At 37.1% G+C, this 25,274-nt stretch overlaps 1 protein-coding gene across 4 annotated transcripts in view; it reads right to left on the minus strand.

Annotated features, from left to right (window-relative positions):
- The window catches only part of ADAMTSL1 (ADAMTS like 1), an 890,862-nt gene that overhangs the window by 202,037 nt on the left and 663,551 nt on the right, over positions 1–25,274 (minus strand). For 3 of the 4 annotated variants that reach the window (XM_074330337.1, XM_019739192.2, XM_074330339.1), the window contains 5 exons: positions 24,007–24,118; positions 20,103–20,241; positions 7,493–7,543; positions 2,788–2,992; positions 1,363–1,510 (listed from right to left, as the gene is read on the minus strand). In XM_074330337.1, coding sequence (XP_074186438.1) covers positions 1,363–1,510; positions 2,788–2,992; positions 7,493–7,543; positions 20,103–20,241; positions 24,007–24,118 — 655 coding nt within the window. The remainder of the gene's footprint in view (positions 1–1,362; positions 1,511–2,787; positions 2,993–7,492; positions 7,544–20,102; positions 20,242–24,006; positions 24,119–25,274) is intronic. The other variant, XM_074330338.1, reaches the window with a different exon arrangement.

Below are 25,274 nucleotides of genomic sequence, written 5' to 3' on the forward strand. Positions count from 1 at the left end.
AAGCCAAAAGGATTTGCTAGCATTTTAGACACAGTGGTGCGGTACCTACTTAGGCAACATTTCACAACTAACAACTTCTCCCAACTAAATGACTCAGTCAGTGATGCCACATCTGACAGCGTGAGCCATCTCTGACTTTCAATAATGAGGCATTCAGCTTGGCACTAATAGTAGGCTTGTAATACTTCATTGTCTATTTGAAATGAGTCCTGTCATATGCACCAGTGACCACTTCCTCCCATATTTGAGGATGGTTAATGGTAGTCAAGAGTTGAAGATAACATTTGTGGAAAACTTACTATATGCCTGGCAGTGGGCTAAGCATCCTATTAGCATTATGTCTCATTGAATCTTTGCATGATCTCTGAGGTACTTACTATTATTATTCCAATTTTACAGATGAGAAGACTGTAGCTTAGAGAGAGAGGTGTACTGATTAAAACTAATCAGCATTTCTGGTATGTTTTTGTTTTGTTGTTTACTTTTATATCAGTAATTTAGATTTCACATGCCATTCACTCCCACCAAGGGAAAACTATAGTATAATAAAACATTACATTATGGCTGATTTTCAGAGAAATGTAATGGTTTAAAGAAATAAATTAAGAAACAAATGAGAATCATATTTAATATTAAAAATAGGAAGAAGCTTGTACTAAGAAGTTCTTTACTTCTGAATGGTTTGTGATTTTGGCTATTTCACTGACATAGATTATAACAATATTAGCAGAGTAGTCAGATTAGTATTCATACTAATCTGAGAGACCCAGTGTAATTAAAATAAATCTTCCTCACTAAGTAGAACTTTTCTAAAGCTTACTTTTAATAAATTATTTGTAATATTTATTAAATTTTGATTTATTCCAATTTTTCATTTTGAATTATGCTTTGGGAATCCGGTCTCATAATATTGTTTTAATTTTCAAAGCAAAAAGCAACAGCTTTCTGTTTCATCAGTTTGAAGTATGAGGCTTACCACTGTATTTCAGGCTTAGCAATATAGACACTCTTAGATTCACTGCATTGTGTTTTAGCAGAAAGAAGTTTAGCTAGTAAGTCATATATTTCTACAATATGTCTATAATCTCCTTAAGCAGATATTTTTCAGCAGCAGTCTTCAAACAACTTTATGACCCAAGAGATCACTGTATAAATATGCAGTGCTTAATAACAATTTTCAAGCAAAACTATCTGAAAGATTAACAAAAAATGAGTTAAGTCCACTTAAGAGAGTCTAAGTCACAAAGAACAGTTACTAAAAACACTTGGGATACTTAAAAATATTCTAAGGAATTTAAAACAGCACCTGGGTACACGTAACAATGAAAAGACTGATAACACAGCACCTGCCACATTCGTTACCTTTGGGCTTATAGCAGGGGGTGGGTATGACGCATTCCTCTTTGACGTGGGGCTTGGTTTTGGGGCTACAGCCTCCTGTGTGCATCCCACGATGGTCGATGCAGAGAACCACACGATACCGGAGGCCCTGGCCACATGTCACCGTGCACTAGAAGGAGAACGCAAGAGAGAGAAGACTCACAGGCAAAGCCTTGTTTACTCGTCTGCATTTCCCACCTGAGGCTTTTTTAAAGGGCTGCTTTTTACATAAGAACTCCTGGTGGATTTATACCACTTTTTAGCCATCCTGGGGTCTTTTTCTGTTTGGCTATGTAGGGTGCAGCTGGCTGAAAGTTAAATCATTTTCAATTTTTTAGTTTTGGATTAGTCAGTCAGCGTTCCTTAAGCACCCACTGTGCAAAATCCCAAACCAAGCAGTGAAAAGGAGTAAAGGAAATGTAGAGCGTGCCCTGTTTTGATTACCAACACTGCATTTTAATTTTATGTAGTCACTTTGCTAATGATTGTTAGGTCCAACATATGGGAGATGCTAGCTCCCACATGGACGTGAAAAGTTTTCTAATGGTCATCATAGCTAATTTATATTGCAGCATGGCTGATTCAATTGATTACATTGACATGCAAAGAAGTGTTTAAAGGACTGATTCAATGGCCAGATGTAGACAGCACCTCTGTGGTTCTATATGCCCAGGGTCAAGTCTAGAAAAAGAGAAACGTCCCAGCGCTGATCTGCTGCCACAAAGCCACACAGCTGAAATGAAGTCTGTTGCCATCTCTGTGGCTGAGGGCACAGTGGTTTACCTCGTCTTTCCATCTCCTTTGCCATTTCAAATCTTTTTGCATTAGCAGACAGGAAACTGCAAATCAAAATCTTTTTATGTGTAAGCTGCCGCAGCAGCTTTCCTAACATCCAGAATGTATTAGTTTTAGTTATTCTATTTCATCCCCATTCTGATTATTTTGTGATTTCATTTCAGCTTTTTTCCAATAATAAACATAGCTTTAATTTTAATCCACTCAGATCCTTTTTGGATACAGACAAAGGATAAGGAAAAAAAAAAAAAAATGAAACCAAACTTTTGTTCTACTGAGCTCTATCACCAGAGCAGCTTTCACAGATTCGGGATTAGTCATTCGGCCTCAATGACTCTTGATAGACATGTGCTTCCCCGTGCCCTTGAGGGAACAACGTGGGGAACGAGAAAGGCTTCCTGAAGTAACTTGAAGAAAGATATGTCTCTATTTACTCATTTACATTTGGCTTTGCTGGAATTGGAGCATGCCTACTCCAGGACCTAAACTGGTAGGCTTCTAGACACCTCAAGAGGAAAAGTGGGGAGCTGCATAGGGTAGCCGGGGGTCATGATGACGAGAGGGAAGAGTGGACTTATTCTCCTAACGAACAAAGAAAGAAGGCACAGTTACCGGAGACCACTCCTGTGCCAGCCATTTAGGGCAGTCAAAAATGTTGCAGGGCTGCACGATGGGCATCTTAGGGGTGTACATGCATTTCCACTCTTCCACTGAGGTGACATGCCCCTGGATGTCCTCCTCCACACAGGAAACTGCCCGGCTCTGGATGCCCCCCCCACACGAGGAGGAGCACGCTGTCCACGGGGTGGCCTCCCACCTACAGAAGCAAGGGGAGTCATCAGGGGGGACATGCACATTGCCAAACCTCCTTAGTGACCTCTGTGACAAACCCATTCCCAGTGACTATTGGGGCCATCCGGTTCTGACAGGCTATGGTCCAGAGAACCCAAAGGCATCTACTGCCTGAAATCTGACAAGTAAGAGAGGAGTTGATGTTGGCAAAAGTGCTCTGTAAACCTTAAAGCTCTATGTAAATGTTAAGAAATTACTGTTTTGAGAGTTGTTCAAAAGGATATCTGTGCTGTCTGTAACGTACTCAAAGGAGGGCTGTTCAGTCTGTCTTCCTATAGTTTTAATATATATTCTTCGTGTGTGTGTGTGTGTGTGTGTGTGTGTATAATATATTATTTTATGTTTTATAAATGTATACTGTGCATATATATTATATACTTTTTTATTAAACCATTAAATATTTATGTCAAGACTGAAATTGGTTAATGAGTTAACACTAATAGTTTGCACCTGGGCTGGTCCTTTTTATTTTCAATGCAATGCTTTATTACCTAGCTCCTGGATACTTTTACATGAGAAGCTCATGAAAGATCAAGGTAAACCAAACACTCTTTCTCCCTTTCACAGTCATCAGTTTTGACTACATGGAATCAGCACAATTCTGATGTTCAAACCATGCCATCATTAAACTAAGGAGGAAACGTGTTAATATAGGCACTACCTACTTGCTCTCTAATTGTTGAGGGACACTGTCAGTTAGCGTCCCCGTAATAAGAAACGCCTGGAATTGTGAAGAAATTTGGTTTTGGTTGGAGAGCTAATGGCACTGGAATTTAGAAATACAGTTAAGTAAGGGGAAAATAACAATATTATCAATAATATATAAGAAAATTCCATTGATTTTTTCATATCTCTACACAGCTCTGAAGCATTGGGGACCAGATGCAGAGAGGTAGATTTGTCTGATTCTTTTCTCTCCTCCTGTAGATTCAGCGAATGTTGAAGTTTTAAAAACAGAAGCATTGGGACTGAGCTGGTCTTTCTTGCATGCATTCTGCTTGTTGATGAGGATTGCTAAGAAACTTCAAGATTTCTCTTAGAATTATGAGAGATATCATTTTAATGAGAGAAACACAAAGTGTCACCACGTTGATCCACTCGAATAGTTACATTTAAAAATATTGCACAGGCATACCGTGGAGACATTAATTATCCTACAAGTAGGATTTCATGTACATTGTGATCTGACTTCTCTTGTGCATGAGACTAGATAATGTGTGTTTCCCAGTTACAGAGAATTTTCTTCCACGACTGCTCAAGTCTAGGCAACAACTGTTATCTCCACTGCCAACAGCCTAAACTTGTTGCCAAATACAATATTTTCCTATGCATATTTCCCCAGGAGACACATAAGAAAATGTTATTATGGGGAAACTGAGGTTCTCTGTTTAGCCTTTAGGAAACTTTCTGGTCCCTTTCAAGAGAAAGAAGCAGCTCTATAGAGAGTTTCTCTTCCAGAAAGGTAAGACCAATTCTCATTTGTCTCCACATACATCTCTGGAGAGTTTCCCTCTGGAGGTGGAAAACAGGTCTACTTCAGACTGCAACTGGGCTGAAAGTGTAAGTGCATACTCACCTTGGATGTGATCTGAGAGTCTAGTGGGAATATGTTTTTGAATGTACGTTTAATCTCTTAGAACATTAGAATGCCATAAAAAGAGCACATTTTCTAATTGGTACTCCAACATCTCTAAACTTGACACTTCTTAAGACAGTGTGATTAATTTCTGTCACCTCAACACTTGGCCCTGACCTATAGTGTAATTTCATAAACAGTAATAAGTATCCTTTTCAATGTCAGTGATCACAGAAGGACAAATAATGCTAGTATTATTTAAGAATTTATAGGATGGTTATCGCATGCAACTACAGTTCTATATGTGAAAAATTATCATGTGAATCCTTCCATAATAATAGGGTTATGAGGAATTTCAAAGCAAAACATGTCTGGTGCTTTAAAAAAGGTATAACAAAAGGTGAGAGGATATCAGTTAGGATATCTTAAAACAGGGACCAGCTAAGTGCTGGGAAAAGAAAGCACACCCAAGAATCTTGCCCTGAAAGAATAAGAAATGAGTTCACATATCATATATTTTAACTCCTTTGGACTTTAATTTTTTTAAACACATAGTGTGTTAAGTTTAAGAAATTCTCAAGATTAAGAATGATGTGAAAAAGTTGCATGTATTAATTATGAATTAAAGATAATTCCTCAGACTGCATTCTTATGTTCAGATAAGTGTTACAGTCAAAACTGAAGGCAAGAAAGAACAATCTAAAAATTCATTGATTGTGTTTTGTATCTACACTGTGGTTTTAGGCTAATTTAAATAATTTCAGTAAGTAAGGCCTTCTGCTTTGATCAACAGGAAGCTGCCATGTAAGAATGATTTTTCAGCCTTAATTCTTCTTATGGAATGAAAACATATTTGTGGAAATAGCTTCCATTTACGAGGATTTTATTAATAAAACATAATATTTAACTTTAGAATTAGTTCAGAAACAGAAGTGTGAGGGGTAAGAAATATAGTGTATTTGCTGATTGTCCTTTCCCCTTGTGATGCATGGACAGGCCCATGTGTACACAGGACAGGTGCAAACGAACACCAAGGAGGCTCATTTCAATCTATTATTGAGAATACTGGCTTCAGGCATTTGGGGGAAATCCGAATACAGAAGAAATCAAGTTTAACCTAAGACAGGCATTAATTATACCAGAGAAATATAAACAAGAGAGATCATAGATATGCAAGAAATTTAGGAGTGCCACTACAGGAAAAACATAAACTTGATGTTGCTCACCCTGACATTCAATTTTGCCTTTATCTTGAAATACACGGCCTTCACACAAAGAGACACATGTGTCTTACGGATACTTATTTTATGGATACAGAAATTGAAATCAAATGAAGTCTTGGTTCAGTTAATCTTTTTATATTTTCATTCCACTATTTTTTCAAGAAGAAGAGTGTATAAGTTTGGATCTGGATCAAACCAGCAAAACGACACAACAGAAGCATTCTAACGTTATTTATCATCTTTATCAATATAGTCATAGGAAAGTGGGAGACAGCTGACTACTGAGGTAACCCCTCAGTGGAAGAGCTTACAAAAAACCCAAACAACTATATATAGTATAAAATGAAGGCCTTCTCTACATGCTACCATTAGAATGGTGAAAAGTGTTTCCTGCCTGTCATGGGAATTGTTTAAGTAGAGGCTAGATGACAACTTGCACTGGTGTATATGTATTATATAAATATCTAAGTATGTGTATGTGTGTGTGAGAATACATATGCATTAAATACACATATATGCATATTTGTGTAAATACGTGTCTATAGATGTATGGTGCATGGGTGCGATTTTGGGGAAGGAGCAGGAAAATGAAGCATCATTGGGGAGCTAGGATAGACGACCTCAAAAGCCTCTATTTGGATTCCAATTCATTAACAATTTTGGAGATTTTTCAATCAAACTTTGCTTTATTTTACAGTTCAGAATAAAATTATTTCTGGGCTTGTTTAGTTTGAGATTGAGAAAACTACTGTGGATTATTTGCAATTACTGTGTTTGCGATCTGATTTAAACCCTGGATTCTAAATAGCAGCTGACTCCCTGAAGTCCAAATAAGCCAAGAGAATAGAGCAAAGGTCTCTCTTGGCACAGTGGTTATTTCAAATCCAGTTCTAATTTCTGCTACCTGGGGAGTTGTTTCCAAAGTGGCTGATAATACACTCAGTACAAATACAGTAACTACACTCAGTAGCTGGCATACTTTTCAGCTTCTCCAGTTTTCTTATAAATATATTAATAAAGACAACAAGTTCTTTTAAAAGTTTCTTGATAACTTCTATTATTTTGTCCAGTTTTAAAAAATACTGTATTATAAAAAGCACCACAGTGCACGGAATTTAAAATGTTTTTGGGGAAAAAAAGTCCCCACAAACGTTCTGAACAATAAGGATATAAAAAAAAACTGCCTTTTTGTACTTACTTATAATTTCTTTGGAACAAAAGAGGAGAATATTTAAAGCCCCTGTTCAGAGTAATACCACATCTGGAATTCCACATTTGTGGTATTGCGATAATACTTCAGGCAGTGTTTGTTTAACAGTTAGCAACAGTGCTTTAATGACTAGGGTCCAATTGCAGAGGAAACACAGAAAGGACAAAGGGAGTGAAAGAAAGACATAACATAAACCCATACACTGTAGCTAATCAGAGTGAATTACTGTGTCCACTCCAGTGGAACATGATCCTATCTTAAAATGGTTTTTGAATGACAAGCTTCCAGTCTGAGCAGGCCGGGATTATTCCAAAGCAGAGCTGAGGACAGATGGCAAAATACGCTATCTACCATCTTTTTTTTGCAGAAAAACACACAAAATCTCTATACACACATGAGAGAAGCAGAAGACTGATTGACTAATTCTAGCATCATCAGGATGATTGAGTTACGTACCGAGGAAGGGGATGGTAGAGGTCATAAGGCATGATCTGCTTGTATCCGTCACTGTTAGGAACAATAATGCCAACCCTCTGAGTAGAAGGTACACACAATAAAATAAACACTAAATGATTACATTATATACATTATTTTTTAGACAAATGCAAAACAACATTCATAAATTGTCTCTGAAAAACAACACGAAAACAGTTCAGTATCTTTATGGTAGCATATGCTCTAAGATGGGGCAAGTTCTTTGCAAGGGCACCATTTACTGTAATGAGTTCTCTGATCCAAGCAGGAAATACCATTGGAAAGGGTGGTGGCACGAAAACTTGGCACCTCATTCTTAACTATGACACAATAAGCTTGTAAATGTTCTTTAATCTCCCAAATTATACATCCTATGAGGTCATTATTATCATCATTGTTAATGTGACTTCCAGATGCTCACTAAGCCATTATATTTACTGTCTCACTTCTGATGAAAGAGAGAGCTATATATAAGGGTACGTACCTGGGAACTGACAATACTATATAATGTGATATATAACCTAGCAAATAGGTTTCTTCTCTTGGCAGATCTAAGGATTTTAGTAATATCTGGAAAGCAGCCACTTGGTTACTTTATAAAGGGAAGGGGAACTAGTGAATATAACAGGCAACTATCAACAAAAGCAAGATCCCTACCAAAATAAGGGTGGGCAGTTAAAATGAGATAATAAATATGAAAGATCTTTTCTGTGGTCTATAGAATGTGATATAATGTTAACTGCTATTACGGTGGTAGTTGTGATTGTCATGACTGTTGTTGGTGTATCTAGTGCCCTGGGAAACCTGTGTAATTTAGAGATAGAGACTAAAGAAGATGTAAGAAATGACATGAAAGGCTGTATGGCTAATAGGTTCACAAGAAATGATCTCATAGGATGTGTGGAAGACCCCAGAAGCCTTTAGGACTCCAATAACCTACATTAACCTACCTCACTTATTTCAGCTAAAGCCTCCAATTGGCAAGACTTTCTTATTCCTGAGTCCCCTTGACTTGTGGAAGATTCTGACTCATGCATCTTAGATGGAAACAGAGCCTCCATCAAGATTGGGAGACAGAGCTCAATACCCAGACATCAGCCTGGGGCAAGACATCACAGGGCATGGGAAGAAGGCACTTATTTTGCAAATGACAAATGACAAGAAGTGCCTCTTTTGAACCCTGAAGGAACTCATGTATTTTACATGTATCCCAGGATGGTTGGCTATATTTTTATATATACATATTTAATACAAATGTTTATATTTATATTAAATAAATTAAGACTTTCATTTTGATCCCATCCTCTGATATAGGATGGTGTTATATATGTGAGTGTGTGTGTGTATACATATACATATATATATATATATATATATATATATATATATATTTGTTTGTTTGTTTGTTTTGTTTTAATGGCTTACAAACCTAAGCTTTTGGGTAGAAAAAGGGTGAATTGGTCATATTATGGATCACAAAGATAAAAAATAGCAGTACATGGAGGTCATGGGGAAATGGAGATCGTAAGGAGGAAACATGGAGTAATAAAGAGTGTAGTTCCTAAAGAAATTACTGAAAGGGAAGGGGATACATAACAGAATTAAATTTTAAAGAAAATGGGAGACAAAGCTATGAAGATAAATTTCTATTTCCAAGAGAGACAACCATTGGAGTACTAATTGACTTATTTATCTTACATGACTAAATTTTCTGTTTATTTGTATGACTAAAGTTTTTGTACTCAGTTGTATGACTAAATTTTTATGATGTATGTATATGTGTTACACTTAAGTAAAAATGTTCATGAAACTGAATGCTGTCTTTTGAGGAAGCTCAAAATTTCATGGCTCTAACTAAAACAAGAATGGAATGAATATTAATATTAAACTTTTCTCCCCAGTTTTCCAAGTTATAGAAGTTTCCTATTGTTTTCTAGCCTCTTTTGGCAGACAAAAAATCGGATGGGAAAGGCTATTTCTGTCCTCTGTTAGAAGCATGTGAGCTCCTCCTAATAAATCTTATATCCAGCAATTAAGGGAATTTTCTTTCTAAAAGAACTATATTTTAATGAATTCCAACCTTCCAAAATTATTCTAATAACTTGGGACATAATCTAATAGTAGTTAATTAAGGAATAAGTCAAAATGACTCTGCAGTTATATTTTAGTTATACCTGCATCAATTTCTAAATGCAGAAATGCATATCATTACCTTCTTTCCAGAAAAAATTTATGGCTGTAATTTGTCAGCCTCAATATTAGAATCAACCGTTACAGATCTTTGCCAACTGATTTATCAGCTGATGATATTTAAAATGGAGGCAGTAATATTGAAGGAGACAGACTAGAAAAGAAAAAAAGGAATAAAAGGGGAACGTGTGGAATTCAAGATGTTGGGCTTTGCTTTCAACTGATTTAGAAATTACGTTTTTGTTTGCACAAGGCGCTTTAAACTTCGATTCAGCAAAACTATAGCTATATTTGTCTTTCTATGGCATGGGTCATAGTGAAGACTCATAAAATGACTCTATGGCACCTGTGAAAACAGAAAGATATCAAAACAATGGTGCTCTGTCCAGTCCTGTTCATGCATATTCGTGTGCTGGCTCTGCTCTCTCTTGGGGTTCATGCCATGGCCCCGCCTTTCACCACGCTGTCACTGAGGGCCAGGCAATGTGGCCGAAACTAAACTTTCTATTGCTCGCCTTTAGGACACTGGTCTTTTATCTTAGGCAAAGTGTACGTATTGAAGAATCAAGAAAAAGGATGTCATTTTGGGACTTGAAGAAGTTCTTCCCATGTTACGTCTTGATTTGTATGTGTATGCGTGTGTGCACATGTATTCTTACATGCGTTTATACGTGTGGGGAGTGGTGAAGGAGGTGAAAATGATTTAAAAAAATAACCACAAAGGGAAGACATTAAGAAACAGTTGTTTGGGGATGAAACTGCTCATTCTTTATTGTCTTAACTATTCTGACCACTCATGCACTTCTTACATTGGGGAGTGAAATGATTCCCTCTTAAATCCCCAACATAAGCAGTTGTGGTGGGAAGCAGAGAAGATGAGGATGAGGAAATGGTCATTCTGGACTCATGTGGTGTAAGTGGAAGAAAGATTGCACCTGATCCTCACAAAGCATACACCTGGCTGAACTGTCCACTGACAGGAGAACGCTTTAGTTCTGATGGGCGCATGTAATGAAATATTATGCAGTATATCAACATGAAGCCTTTTGAACCATTTTTAATGACATGGAAAATGTTCAAATGTCAACTGAAAACAATTCAATATAAGATAGAATGTACAATGTGATCCATGATACTGAGAAAATTCATGTATTCATGTCATCTATACAACCATTTTCATAAAGTCTCTATAGACGTGTGTGTATGAGTATATACACATATGTACAGACAAATATATTAGAAAAACAAAATAGTTGTTTGCTCCTGGTGTTTGATTTATGGGTGTTTTTGCTTTCTATTTGTTTGTTTGTTTCTCTGTTTTCCAAGTGTTCTATAATGTACAGTCACAGGAACTAGAGCATCCGAGTAAAAGAAACTTCAGGTCTGAGAAAGTATAAGACAGAAACATTTGGAAATATAAAGTATAAATGAGGCCATTGCCTCAAATTCCATGTGTTGCTTAAAGGTTATTGAGACTTTGTCCTGAAATTATCTCAGAACCTATTTTAGAGCTATATCCATGACTTTAAAAATCAAGCCATATTCAGGCTCACATTATTCAGTTGTAGAATTTATACATTGTGATAAATCTCTCCCTCCGAGAAAAATCCTAATATAACGAACTCTGTGGGCACCTAACTTGCGCGGTTCTGGGTTCTTTGTATAATGGAAATGAACCGTAAAGAGTCCCTTTCAGGGTTTTAACTGTTCTTTCCAGTGAATCTCTCAGGACCCCTTGCCTCTTTTCCTGGGCTGCAGAGCCTCATTTCTGACTTCCCGACAGTTGGATGTGCTCTAGGTTTTTCAAGTTCAGAGCGCCCAGACGATTCATTATCTTCCCCTGTAAAGTGCTTCTTCTCTCGGACATAAGTTGGGGCCCTTCTGCAGCAGTCTGCTAATGGATCTCTCTTCCTGCAGGCATTGCTTCCTCTAGTTCAGCCTGCTCACTGCTGTCATAGCAACCAATATCTTACTTCCAAACTCAAAATTCTTAAGTGGCTCCACAAAGCCCAATGACATTTCTTTCTTTTTTAAAAAATTAAATTTATTGGGGTGACAATGGTTAGTAAGCTTACATAGGTTTCAGGTGTACAATTCTATAATATAATACATCATCTATATATCACATTGTGCGCTCACACCAGAGTCTGTTCTCCTTCCATCATCATATATTTGACCCCCTTTGAGGAGGGATGGTAGAAGAGGGCCAATGAAATTTCTTAGTCAAGTGCTACCTCTTCTAAAGCCTTCTCAACATCCAGCCACACATTCTCTCTTCCTCTTCCAAACACCCATAGCACTAACTCCTGTCATCACTTTTAACTATGTACTGACTTCTAACTACGTATGAGTTTTCTTTAAGCACCATGGAACAGAATCCGTATTAGTTCTTTACTACATCTCCTAACAATCTCTGCACAGAGGCAATTAGTAAGCACTCATGCAATAAAATCATGCCACTGATGTGCAGACACAAAAGCAAACAGTACCACTATGTTCCAAAATTAAAGCAAACAAATAAACACAAGGTTGAAGCAACTCCCAAACTGCCACTCACTGTGCACATTTTCAGTCCCACTCCTTGCTTTCCGCTAGCTCTGCCGTCTGTGTGAGGGAGGGTAGTTTGGCAGTTTAGGAAGGCTGCTCTGGGAGGCAGAGAAGACTGGGGGATCTGAGGCAGACGAAGGCCAGCTTAATGGCGACTGTGCTTCTAGCTTGTTTGGCTTACTCTATATCTCCTCTATTGGATAGCTCCCAGAAATAGCCATGACAGCTTTTTAAAATTGTCTCTTCCCTTTCTGTCTCATGTGTCTTTTACATACCATACTGTTTGTAACTGTACAATGCCACTCCCCCAGGGCAGTCTTGGGGCCCTGACTCTAGGTGATTCTTTGCCTTCGCCAAGGTACCAAGCACAGAACTTGGCATAGGATAGGTACTCAATAATAAAATGGAATGGAATTGTGGGTGGTGGAAGTTCTGGCACAAAAGAGAGTAATTCATCTCCTTGCGACAACTCCAGGGTGATAGAAACCAATCTCTTTCTAAGGAACAGTATAGAACGGGGCAGGAGAGAAGTCATAAAAAGTGGGAAGAGACACAAGTATTTGTTTTTCCATGAGTGACAGAGCACAAAGGATCATGGCATGACGAGGAAAAGGACCCCTCGAGGAGTTGGCATATGGAAGGTCAGTTCTCTCTGCAAGAGCTGTGTGACCCTGAGTGAATCACTTCTGGACTTCTGATTTGGTCGTCAGAGAAATCCAAGTATTGGATGAAGTCAGGAGTTTTAATGTGAAGTAAGAATGGGTGCCTGGAAACCCATCTCATGGGACTCTGTCTTACCTGTCCCCTTCCTAGTGGCTGTTGAAAACAGAACTTGGAGCTCTGTGGACCACAAACTGAAAACCATTGAAATAGACGATCATCTAAAAAAAAAAATCTCTCCTACTCTAACATTTGGTGACATGAAACAGTATGTTTTCCTATTATTCAAAGAGCCAAGTTGGGATTCAGCAAATGAGAACATATTTTGTAAATAATTCACAATTTTTCAAAACCATAGTATCTACTAGGCAACATTTATTTATTTATCTTTTAGAACCAGACCAAAAGAACCCTACTTCCTTGTCTAGGATTTGAAAACATTTTTAAGGCATATATTCATTTTCCATTATAAAACTAGAGAGTTTTTGACCCAAAACTTTAAAATTTCCTCATATCTATATTTCTGCGGTTAAACATTCTTGATATTAATGAATGCAATTTCTGAACTGCTTTTAAATAAGTGGGACTAATGTTTCCTTGGGCTTTGTTTATCTCTTCCTGTACTATCCCAAGTGATATGGTCATTGTTGGGTTTGAGTAAACACCAGTATTTTCACGTATACGAAAGGGGCTTGCTTAACCTGGGTGTGAGGTAAATTCAAAGACTCAGAGTACCAACTTGGCATTGATACAGTTGGCAGTTCTGTGGTGGTCATGGGGGTCTATGTTGGGTTTAAGCCAGATCTAAGAGGTTGCTGAAGGCATTGTGAAAACACGGTGCCTGTGGAATATGATGGTACAAATGCTGCACTAGAGATCAGGTTACCTGAGTTCACGTAGTATAGGAAATACTCTGGAAATGGAAGCACTGAGATCCATGACCCAGCTTTCTCTTGCTCACCTTAACTTGGGGCAGGTCACTTACACTCTTTGGGATTCAGATTTTTTTCATCCATAAATATAGATGATAATCGCTGTCCTGCTAACCTTCTAGGGATTATAAAACTGAACTGAGATAACGATGTGAAAGTGTTGTATCAGCTTCAAATGGAAGTAACACTGGGCAAGCCATTTTACAGGTTTGGTATTAATTTAAGACTAATAGCTGACTTTCGTTAATTACTTGGCACCTTGCTAAAGCTTTACAGGCCTTGTCACATTTATTCCTCACAGCTACTCTTTGACTCATTCTATAGATGGCAAAAATCAGGCCTAGAGAAGTAAAAAAGCTACTTAACTAATAATGTTAAACTGATAGATTGGGGTTAAAAATGAGGATGATGGTGATACCTGTTCTATTAACTGACAAGTTCATTAAAGAATTGCATCAATAATTATACTTAATTCGTTTAAATGTAATATAATAAGTGATCATTATTTTTAGTGATAAGCTGGCTTGGTGGAAGAACTGAATTGCCCCGATAACTGAGTTACAGCTGATTGTCTGGTGATGTGTGTGCGGTATGTCTACAGATTGGGAAGGGTGCGACCATGCACCCTAAAAATCACCAGAACTCTGCGGGAACCTCAGTACATGCACAGTCTCTCTCTCTCACGTACTCGTAGCTGCAGTTCCCACACATATGTATGTATGTGTGTATTACATTTGATTATTTTCTCTTGCTAAAAATGGAAGCACCAGAACTCTGCTTTATTTATTCCATTATCAATAATGCACGAACATGCGATTTTTATGGTGGTCTTTCTTATTGCTTACTCATTCGCTGTTCCAAGCAGTCTATTTAAATGAGGTTGATCAAAAGGAAGGACATTGTTACTTTTCTAAATCACTTACCTATTGTAATAAAACAAAAAGACCTCCGTGATTAGGAAAACAGTATATTATACTTTAATTGAAAACAATTTTTTAGTTCTTACACTGAGTTCTCCTTCTTTGGAGATGAACATGGCATAAATCCCACGTGAATTAATGGTAATGTCGCACAGCTGGTTCAGTGGGGATTATTAGACAACTGCACCCTGGGATTTCAGGACATGCTAATTATATTAATTTTTTATGGTCATCCTATTTTTAAAAATCTGATGTGATTTACCTTATGAAGATATTCCCTAGGAATTTGTGTCTCTTGTTGTAAACAAGGAATAGAGAACTACCTTTTTAGACCTGCATAGATAATTCTAGAGTTTTTTCTTTTCCCTTCCTGGAGAAGGAAGTTGATTTCCAGAGTTTAGGAGTTTCTCTGAGGTAACATTCACATTGTTGTGACCAGGATCTTAGTCATAATAGCTGCAGCAACTAACATTTATTGAGCGTTTATCATGTTTCAGGCACCCTGCTAAGTTCTTTGAATGTATTACCCATTTATTCCTCATGACAACTCTGAGATAAGTACTGTTATTATCCTCGCCTCACAGGATGAAAAACACGGAGGCTTCCTGTGAAGAAGTCATTTTCCAAAGGCTACTCAACTAGTGAGTGGCAGAGCCAGGATCCCAGGCCAGGCTGCTTTCTTCCAAAACTCCCCTCCTAACTACCAGGCTGTGTGGCCATTAGACTAGCTGGTCACCAAGTTAACGTGACTAGGTTTTTACATGCCCACTACATATCCTGCCTCTCACAATGCAGATTATTTCTTTAAAGTTGCCTTAGAATTCACTTCTGAGATTTTGTTCCCAATGTCATGCATGGTCAGGATGACCTATGCAAGTTGCTGTCCGGTTAAAAGGAGCCAGACAATAAACGTCCTCTAGAACTCCCCCAAGCACTGCTGCTTGGGGCGTACAGTTTTGGGCATTTGCTTAGGACTGCTGCTCCGAATCCCTCCAGGGCAGGGGCGATCTGCATGTGAGCTCAGCTAGAAACAGATCTGTTTGCTAATGATTGTGACTGTGATAGTGTGATGAGTGAGAGCTTTAGTCACTTGTCCAACTCTTGCCAATTTAAGCCCTGTTCAGTACTGCCTTGGAGGGAAAACCAGAGGCCTGTGCCAAAAATATCTGAAAAGGTGGTTCTCTGATCTTCTCACGAACAATGTCTTCCACAATTACCCCCAGACAGCCTTAACAGTCTTACCAGTCTCATAGGCTGAGATATGTAAGGCCAAATGTGGCCTATTTTACAGCCACTCTGAAATATAACATGTTTATTAGCTGAACTAAAACTATGCCTTTTTAGCTGTTGATGAGCCATAGGCATAATTTTGTGGCTTGCTGGCCACATGATGGCCTTTAGTCTTCACCCAAAAGGCAAAGATGACATAAACCATTGCACAAACTGGCAGGCACTGTATTTAAAAAAAAAAAAAATCCCCTGGTATAAGACAGATAGATCTATGACTGTAGCATGGCAAGCACATTACATTTGATTAGATTCTACATATCTTAGCTACATGGAAAGGGTTCCTATTATAGTATTAAATTAGTGAAGCAGAAAACAAGTTAAACATGTAGGAGGGGCATGGCTCTGGACTTCTGGTCGTGCCCAAGCTGGGATTGCCACCAGAATATAAACTATACTGTGTATAGAGCACATGACGGTATTTGTGATGTCATAGTTCCAAGTCACCAGTGAGAAACATTCCTCATTTTAGCTAAAAGCCAATACATTTTTACCTTCCCTTTCTCTGACCTCTCATTATAGGCATTAAGTTTTGGCTTCCTTTTTGAGACCACTTTTGGATAGGAAACAAAAAGCATTTTATCACTTCATAAAAATGACTGCATAAATGACACCAGAAGAGAGTAACAAAGCTTTCGTGGGATGGAACTTCTGGCCGCCAGGTACGCTCAATTGTTTGTCTTATAGTGTAAGGGACTCAAATTCCTGTCTCATCTAAATGTGAAGATACTACATATTATGAACATTCCAGCTCACTTTCGAAGAGTAGAAACCAAGAACGCTAAGCCCCTGAATTCCACGTGTCTATTCTATACAGCATGATTTCATCTGTGTTATGAGCTATAGATAAGATGAAAGAAACAAAGCACAAAAATTAACAGTAATCTGTGGGCACTGGAAATTAAGTGACGTTGTTCATTAGTTCAAATATATAACATTTACTTATCTTAAGGCTAACTAATGAGATTATTTTGGTAAATAGAAAAATTGGATATGAAGGATTATGGCTAATGGCTGCCACATCCAGTTTGTTTTGGTTTTATCTGTGTAGTAATGAAAAATTCTCATTACCATAGAGAAGTAGTTGCTAATGGTAACAGTTTTGACAGCTCACCTGGCAATCTTAGTATACTTATTTTATCATTTAAACTGACATAATCGAAGAACTGCACGATGAAGGCAAGACGTATTTACTTTGGTAGTATAACGTTTTTACAAGTAGGACAATAATTTTATAGCTCAGCTTAGCTCAAATAAGTTCCAATTAGTTTAACATGTTTGAATATACTTTTTGTGAGTTATTGTTTAAAGACACTTCAAAATATATGAAATGAAATTGAATGAAGCAACTCTGTGGGACAAGAGGTTCTAGGCACAGTTTGAAAACCACTAATTTAATGCAACACATACGCATCTCACCCCCATTTCACAGGTGAGAAAACTGAGGCCCAGAAGGGTAAAATATAACAATAAACCTAGGATTATAGACTTAATTATTTGCTGCCCTTTTTGCTGTCCATGACCTCTCAGTCTTGATAGGGAATAAACTGAGCTATTTGAATAGGATTTTGCTTTCAAATAATATACAATAGGCCATAAATGCTAGTCTAAGACACATAAAGTAAATAAATATCTCATTGGCTAGATCAAATGAGTTTCTTTTGAAATTCAAAAATATGTGACTTTGTACTCAGAATGTCTGTATTTTCCCTTTTGGGGATTTCTAATTTTGGAAACAAAGGCATTAGTTTAGTACCACTGTGTCACTCTTGATGTTACGATTACACAGTTAAATCTGTAGTTAGGAAACAGTTCCTCGAGGGTTTGATCCTGCTATGTCTGATGAGAGGGCAGACCTGTTTTATAGAGTCTATCTCCTTTTCTCAGACCATCACTTCTGATTCTCTCTTGGAATTCTGAAAGGTTGCTTTGATCCCAGGTATGCAAATGAGTTCAATGACTTTCACAGCAATCCGGAAATATCTTAACCTTAGAGTAGCATATCTGTATTTCCTAAAGCAGATTCCTCTTAAACCTCTCTTAGTGCTAAATCTTAATTTTTACAGCTTTGTTTAATTCTCTGCAATAAAAAAGCAGCTTCCTGACATCTGCCTCTTATTTTTTTCTTTCTTCTTTTCTTTCTTTTTTAAAATAGCCACCTGTCCCAACATTTATACATGTGCTATATTAGATGTTAAAAAAAAAAAAAAAAGATGCAGGAAAAGCATAAATTTCACAGACAAATTTCTTTCTATGTAGAATGGCCTTTTGCTTTTTGATAATAAGAAATAGACTACAAATATTATTCCAACAGAGAATATAGGCAAAAATCAGAAGCCAGAAAAAAAACTGAGTAATGTTTTTCTGATTATAAACCTTTCTTAAGATGGTTAATGTAATGCTTTTATTTCACAACTTTTTTTCCATGGCCACCTCTTCCTTGAAGTTTTTTTTCCAGTGAGGAAAAGCTCTATGCAGTTGTGGGAGTGGATCCCTCATTTCTCCTAGAAACACACACACATTTTTTTATGGAAGTGTGTGTAACGTTTTCAAAGTCTCTCTATGGCTGACCTGTCTGAATTGGGATAACTATCCTTTTCATAACTTATCATTTTCATGTCTTTCAGGTATAGATATGGATAAAGATGTATAATAAGTAGAATAATTTTAAAATAGGGTTGAATTACATTAGTCATAAGTATCTTGGCCAGAAATACTTCATACCCTTAATATTTCCAAATAAAGACATCCAAGCAAAATTCTGCAACTCATTCAGCTTTTTTTTTATCATATCCAATTTTTAATACATAATTTTCTGGTGTAATATGAAGCTAAATTAAACTTCATCTAAATTATATAATTGTAAAATATCTATTCTTTCTGTTTCTTGCATAAAAACCTGTCATTCGGAGTTCACTTTTATGAGCTAGGTATCTGAAATAGGCAATTTCACATCACATGTAGAATTTAGAATTCATGAATATGAGGCAAAAAGAGTATGAGTAAACTTTAAAAAGTTAACAGCAGAAAGCAAAAACTAAAATTGCATTGCTTACAATTCAAAGACAGAATGATTTTCATCCACATGGCTCATGTAGCATTTTAACTATTCAAAGTTTTATCATATGTATTTAGTAAACTATACTTTTGAAAAATAACATTGAGGTGTTTCTCAGAAATTGAAGGACTTTGGGAAAGAATTCTTTGTCTTTTGGTCCTCGTGATTAGTTTTGTAGGAGAAAAGGTTTCTTATAATCTGCCTCATATGTTGGGGACGAGTAAGCTAAGGCAATAAAGAGATTCAACAGGAAGCGTTGTATCTACAAAGGCGAATGTTATACCCACGAAAAGATTCTTGACCTGCACTTCTCTGACTACTCCTCATCTGAGATATTTCCTTTGCTGTCTCATTCTTGACCCTGCAAATAATTGAGGGCCAATATGGTTTCCAAAAAGCAAACAGCGGTATATGAAAGTGTCAAGTATCTCTTTAAAGCTCCTAATGAAAAAGACCTTTAAAATAGCTGACCATTGGAAATAAGTCTTGCTTTCTCTTTAACAAGGGCTGAGTTTGTTCACATGTAGAATTGCTCTAAGACTACTTGTGATTCTAGTTAATCAGTGTGAACCACCACATGCCAAAATGGGCCAGCTGTGACCCTGAAATATGGTGTGTGGTGATCACATCACCGATCAGGTGACAGAGTTACAACAGAGAGAATCCGGAGAACATGGTACCATCACATTTGTTCAGGTCCATTGGTCCGGACCTTGTTAAGGAGAGAAACAAGTAACCACAATGAAAAAAAAATCAGACTGAGAAAATGACTGAGAGTACTTCACCTGTAGCTTTACAAATGGAAAATCTATAGACCCTGGGATGGCATCATATAGTAGCAAGAACAAGGGGCCTGGGTACTAACAACACATGATTAGGAATGGACACTGGACAGCGGCATTTATTTATTTATTTTTAATGTAAAGCATTTTCATTTAAGAAGCTTATTTGGAACTTGAGTTATATTTATAATAAATGAACTAGTAAATTTGACTGACCTGGCTGGACATGGATCCAAGTTGCACTCCTGAAGTTTGGGCTTGGGTTTGATGTTCTCGGGGTAATAGTGGCAGTACTGATCAGCAACCACACGATTGCTCCTCAGATCGTAACACTCGGCAGATGTCAGCTGGTAACCTGCGGTAGCAAACCAGACAGGTGAGTTGAACCACACATGTCAAGGTAACACGTTTCTTTCTGCTTTTTGGCCATCTCACATTAAGGACATTCTTCCCCAATGCACCAGTCATTTCCAGGACAAAAGATAGATAAATGGAAGGTTCATTAATTTTTGTACGCCTCAAATACTGCGTTTTCCCACTCAAATTGTAATAATTACATCCTACCATAGGGCTTGAACTACGTAAGGACATAGCTAGATTATAAGACTCTGTTGCAAGAACTATTCTTATTAATTTGTTCTGTATAATCTAGAAGCCTAACACAGATTCTGCATCCAAAAGAGATCACTGGTATTTATTTACCAGCCATCTCATACAAGGATGCAAAATTGGCTCCCTTATACCTGGGGCACTAGGGAGGAAAAACTCCCAAATAAATAAACCTCAACACTGCTCCTCTTGGTCAAAGGGTGGACAATGGAATATAGCACAGAATCAGGTCCTGCCCGCTCCCTGACACTGTTTTTCCCTAAATACAATCTGAATAGGTTAAACTGAGTAAATGGATGATTAAGACCCTAACAGTAGCCCTCACGAATCCCAAGTTTTCCCAAAGAACTAAAACAACACTTCCTGCTGTGTAATTTTTGCTTCACCCCAAATCCTCTGTCATTTCTCTTTAAGTTTCTAGGCAATATTTCTTAGTTCCCATGCACAGATTTCCACTATTTAGAGGACCCTCTTAAAAAAAAATAGTGTTGCTGAGTAATACTTAGTTCTATTTACAATGTGTTTTACCTTTGTTTTTACCTGCCTCTTTATTGTCCTGTGGATTTCTGGTGGGATGCTGATGAGAACTTAGATTCTTGGGGTGAAAAATAAATGTACATAGATAATTTTTTAAAAACTAAGGTTTTTGTATCATTCTAACCTAACTAACTCCAAAATACATTCCCCTTGGCAGGTGGTTGAATTCTGTTTTTGCTAAGTACCTGTTAGAAAGTCAGATTCAGAGTGTTTAAAAGTCTCACAAAAGATTTTAGGAAATCAGACAGCGGTTTATAAACCAGATTCCCAGCTTGAGGCTGTTTTCTCAGACCACCCACAAAAATTAATTGTTCATTAAAGACCTAAAAAAAGAACTTTTTAAACAGTTTTACTGTAAAGATGAAAAGCGTGAAAAATTATAGGTAAGAACACATGTTCCACTTAACTTTTTATCTTATAAGAAAATAAAAAAGCAAAATGATATTTTATGCAAGTAAATATATCTTTATTTTTCAATTGCATTATACTCAAAAGCCAATAAGTTTATGACAAACTAATCATTTCATAATTTTCCATAAACAATTTCTACTGAAGGAATTTATCAGGTAGTAAAATATGGGCACAAGCACTAAGTACATTATAAATCTGAGATTACTATTTTTAAAAATCATAATTTGTCAGCTTAAAGTGTTGCTTTGAAGCTATTCTAGAGTATGAGAAATGAAAGTTTAGAACAAAAATTAAGTAAATGACCAAAATGGTCAGATAATCGTGTTTTCAGATAAAGTTTCACAATGAATTTGGAGTAGCAATTCTTTACACTTAGCAAAATGGTCAACCAGTTGAATCTAGAACCAGAAACATAAAAGGGAATTTGGAGATCATTTTTTAAGTAATTTTTAAACTGTGGTCCATGAAATAGGAGGGAGGCTGGTTTCTACGTCCCTCGCTTTTGAGCAGTACTTCACTCTGAGCAGCACATATTCCTTTTATCTGGGCTTCCAAGAAAGATTTCCTTTGAAGAAGTCATTTGATAGCTCCAAACATTTGAAAACCACTGATAGTTTTACTTCTTTACTTAGATGTAAAGAAAATATGTCCAAAGGGGAGGGATATATATGAATCTAACGTTAATTGTCTTATATAGCAAGCCATTGTCAAGGCTACAGAAATTATACTCTGTTGCAGGTCAAGGTGAAACTGGCATATTGGGCATGTTATTGATTGTTACTTCTCACAAAACCTGGTGTTCATCTAAAAAGCAAAGAAGAAAAAATTGTTTCCTCTGATTTCTTTCTTCGAAACCATTTCCTGGGCTAGTCGTTAATATGTGAATCAAAATAACATATTCCCATGAAACACCAACATAATTGGCAGTTTATTTTTAAACAAAGTGATTTTCTATTCAGCACAGATAGAGCAACTTAAAATTCTTAAAATGTTAATAGTTATTTAATAATTAAGTAAAAACACTTGATGTAGTTTTGACTAACTGCTTTTAAGCTAAAATACAGTATTGCTCTACAGAACCTCATTTTAAGTGGTTTGTTTACATTATGTAGACACAGATAACATAGCTGAAGACGAATTATATCATATGTTCTTAACTATTTTACAAAAATTAATGGATAATCATTTTTCTTCATTTTGAGGTAACATCCTTCTTTTCTCTTGTCAAAATAATCTAGTGCAGGGGTGTCCAAACTTTTTTCAACGTTTTTCAACAAGGGCCATATGCGGTAAAATACACAAACAGCGGGCCACTCACTCGAGGTGAAGTACGTGTTGCTTCACCTGGTTTATTTAAGTAAACTAAATATATTTTTTGGAATTTGCTGTGGGCCAATTAAAAGTGGATTGTAGGCCGCAGTTGGCCCGCGGGCCGCAGTTTGGACACCCCTGATCTAGTGATACGTGTGGGGACTAGGTACTTAAAGCCAGCCAATTAACAGGCTTCCAGGAAGCTGGAGTAAAATTTGCTTGATGTGCTCATTTTAAAAGGAACATACAGACAACTTTATATCCATTAAATTACCAAAACTTAAAAAAAAAGATAATCCACAAATACTGGCTCAGTTGGAAATGAAATTGAAATATTCATAGACTGCTTATTACCCTCTGGAAAGAATTTTGGTAATATATGCCAATAGCCACAAAAATTCTGAAACACTCTTGAGAATTTATTTCAAGGAAATAATTTCAAAGGAAAAAAATACTTAGGTATTAAGTTATTCATTACATTATAATAGAGTTTAAATGAAGTAAATGATCTTCTATAAGGATATGGCTAAATAAATTATGAAGTAATTCAAAGGAATGACTATGCAACCTTTAAAATTATGAAGAGCAGAAAATGTGGGGAGAAACCTTTTCTAGTAACACAAAACGCTGTCCATATTACAGAGGTGATGGAGCAGAAATAGAAACTCATTTGGTGACTTTTCAAGAGAGATGTGTTTTAATGAATAAATCAAGGAAGTGGTATTCCTTTTACTGCACGGATGATGGGGTAGAACTGAAAAATAACTGAGTCCAAGTCTACTGTGCAGTGATTTTTTTTCCCTGGTAATACTTTCCTTTAATCAAATTAATCTCTCATTCTTTTTGGACACATCATGCTAGGTAGTAGGCCTCACAAATGCTCTTCATTTGATTCCTGAATAAATAAGTTCACTTCAACCAGATGAATGGTTTATTTTCAAATGAACAGAATCGCCTCAAGACCATGCTGTTGCCAAGCTATGATATTTCTTGTCCTGGCCTTCCATGGAATCAAGGGAAGGAGTCAAGACTGTTTCCTCTAGTGGGACTCTACAGACAGAAATATTTATGAAGCATCTAGACTGAGTTATATGCCTTACAGGAGGGCTTCAGGATTTGGCCCCAGTCAGAAGAAAGGACCTGATCCATCACAGAACTCAATTTCTTCCATGCTAAAGTGACTCTACTCTTAGAATAGCCACGTCTTCCCTCATAAAAGACAACAGTTCCTAGGCTAAGTGAACACCGTTACCTCCTCCACAGGTTGCTGAGCAAGGAAAGAAATCCGTCTCCCTCCATCGGTGGATGATAGGCTGATAGAAGATGAACTGGACTGTACTGTTAGCGGGCCCCGAGTTGCGGATCTGCAGGAGACAACAGCAAAGTAGAGGAACTAGTGTGACAGGGAGGGGCTTTCTGGGTCCCTTGCAACTTGGGACAAGGATGTGTGATTGTACTGATGGTCTTAGGTTGTGTGAAGGACTACTTTGGGACAGCAGTGGCAATAGCCCTATCACCCATCTTACCATTTAACCAGCGAATGGTTCTTGTATATTCCATCACTATCATCCCCCTCCCAGTTCTGTTGCCTCAGAACAAGGGAGAGCGATGCCTCAACTCGTGATTCCAGTTGGATCTTATCCCAAGCCACTTAGTCCCTTACCTTCTTTTATTTCCAACCTCTCATAATTTTCCAGGTAAAATTATATGGATTTTTAAATGTAGGATCAGAAATGGAGAACTTCTTTTAAGGAAATTATAAATGCCATAAGCTGCAAAAAAATGAAAGATACTGTCTTTGGTTAAGAAAAATAAAAGAGTTAAAGAATTAAGAAGCTCTTCCCACTCAGAGACATATATGGAGTTTCCTGACAACTTGGTGATTTATATATATTAATGTGCAAAGTTACCAATTGGAAGCTTGTGAAAAGGCAAATTCCTGGGCTCAAGCCCAGAGATCCAGGCAATTCGAATGTAGATATCCAAGAGCAAAATTTTGAAAAACACCAACTTACAATATGAAAGCAAATACTTCAATTAAAAACTGTGTTTATGGAAATTACAACTCCTTTGTTTTTTTAAAAGAGGGATGTGAGACAGTAATTTTTTAATGGTTCTTAAAAGCACCAGGTTGAGAAAACATACTCAAACTGAAAGAGAAGGAAAAAGTGCCCACCGGGAACAATGCCTTGATTTCATGAAGACAGAATGACATGTGATACAACATTTAGACAGTTGGGCAAGGGCAAGGCTTGGACAATTTATTATACTAAAGGAAGTTGCATGGACATCTGAGAGAACCATCTTTTACTCCAACTCCATTACAGGAATGACAGAAGTGTCAATCAGCTGAATCACGTGGCTGAAGTCTTCGTTAATGTTTTCAAGCCTTATCACCATCCCAACTGCCCTTTATCTAGGATAAATTCATAAACTTGGCCTTCAGATTTTTTAAAAGATAGCCTTATTTTTCTGTTACTGAACTTGACAACTGGATTAAACACCTAGGATGCAGAGGAT

The sequence above is a fragment of the Rhinolophus sinicus genome, linkage group LG04 (genome assembly GCF_036562045.2).
Source record: "Rhinolophus sinicus isolate RSC01 linkage group LG04, ASM3656204v1, whole genome shotgun sequence".
Taxonomy (NCBI): domain Eukaryota; kingdom Metazoa; phylum Chordata; class Mammalia; order Chiroptera; family Rhinolophidae; genus Rhinolophus; species Rhinolophus sinicus.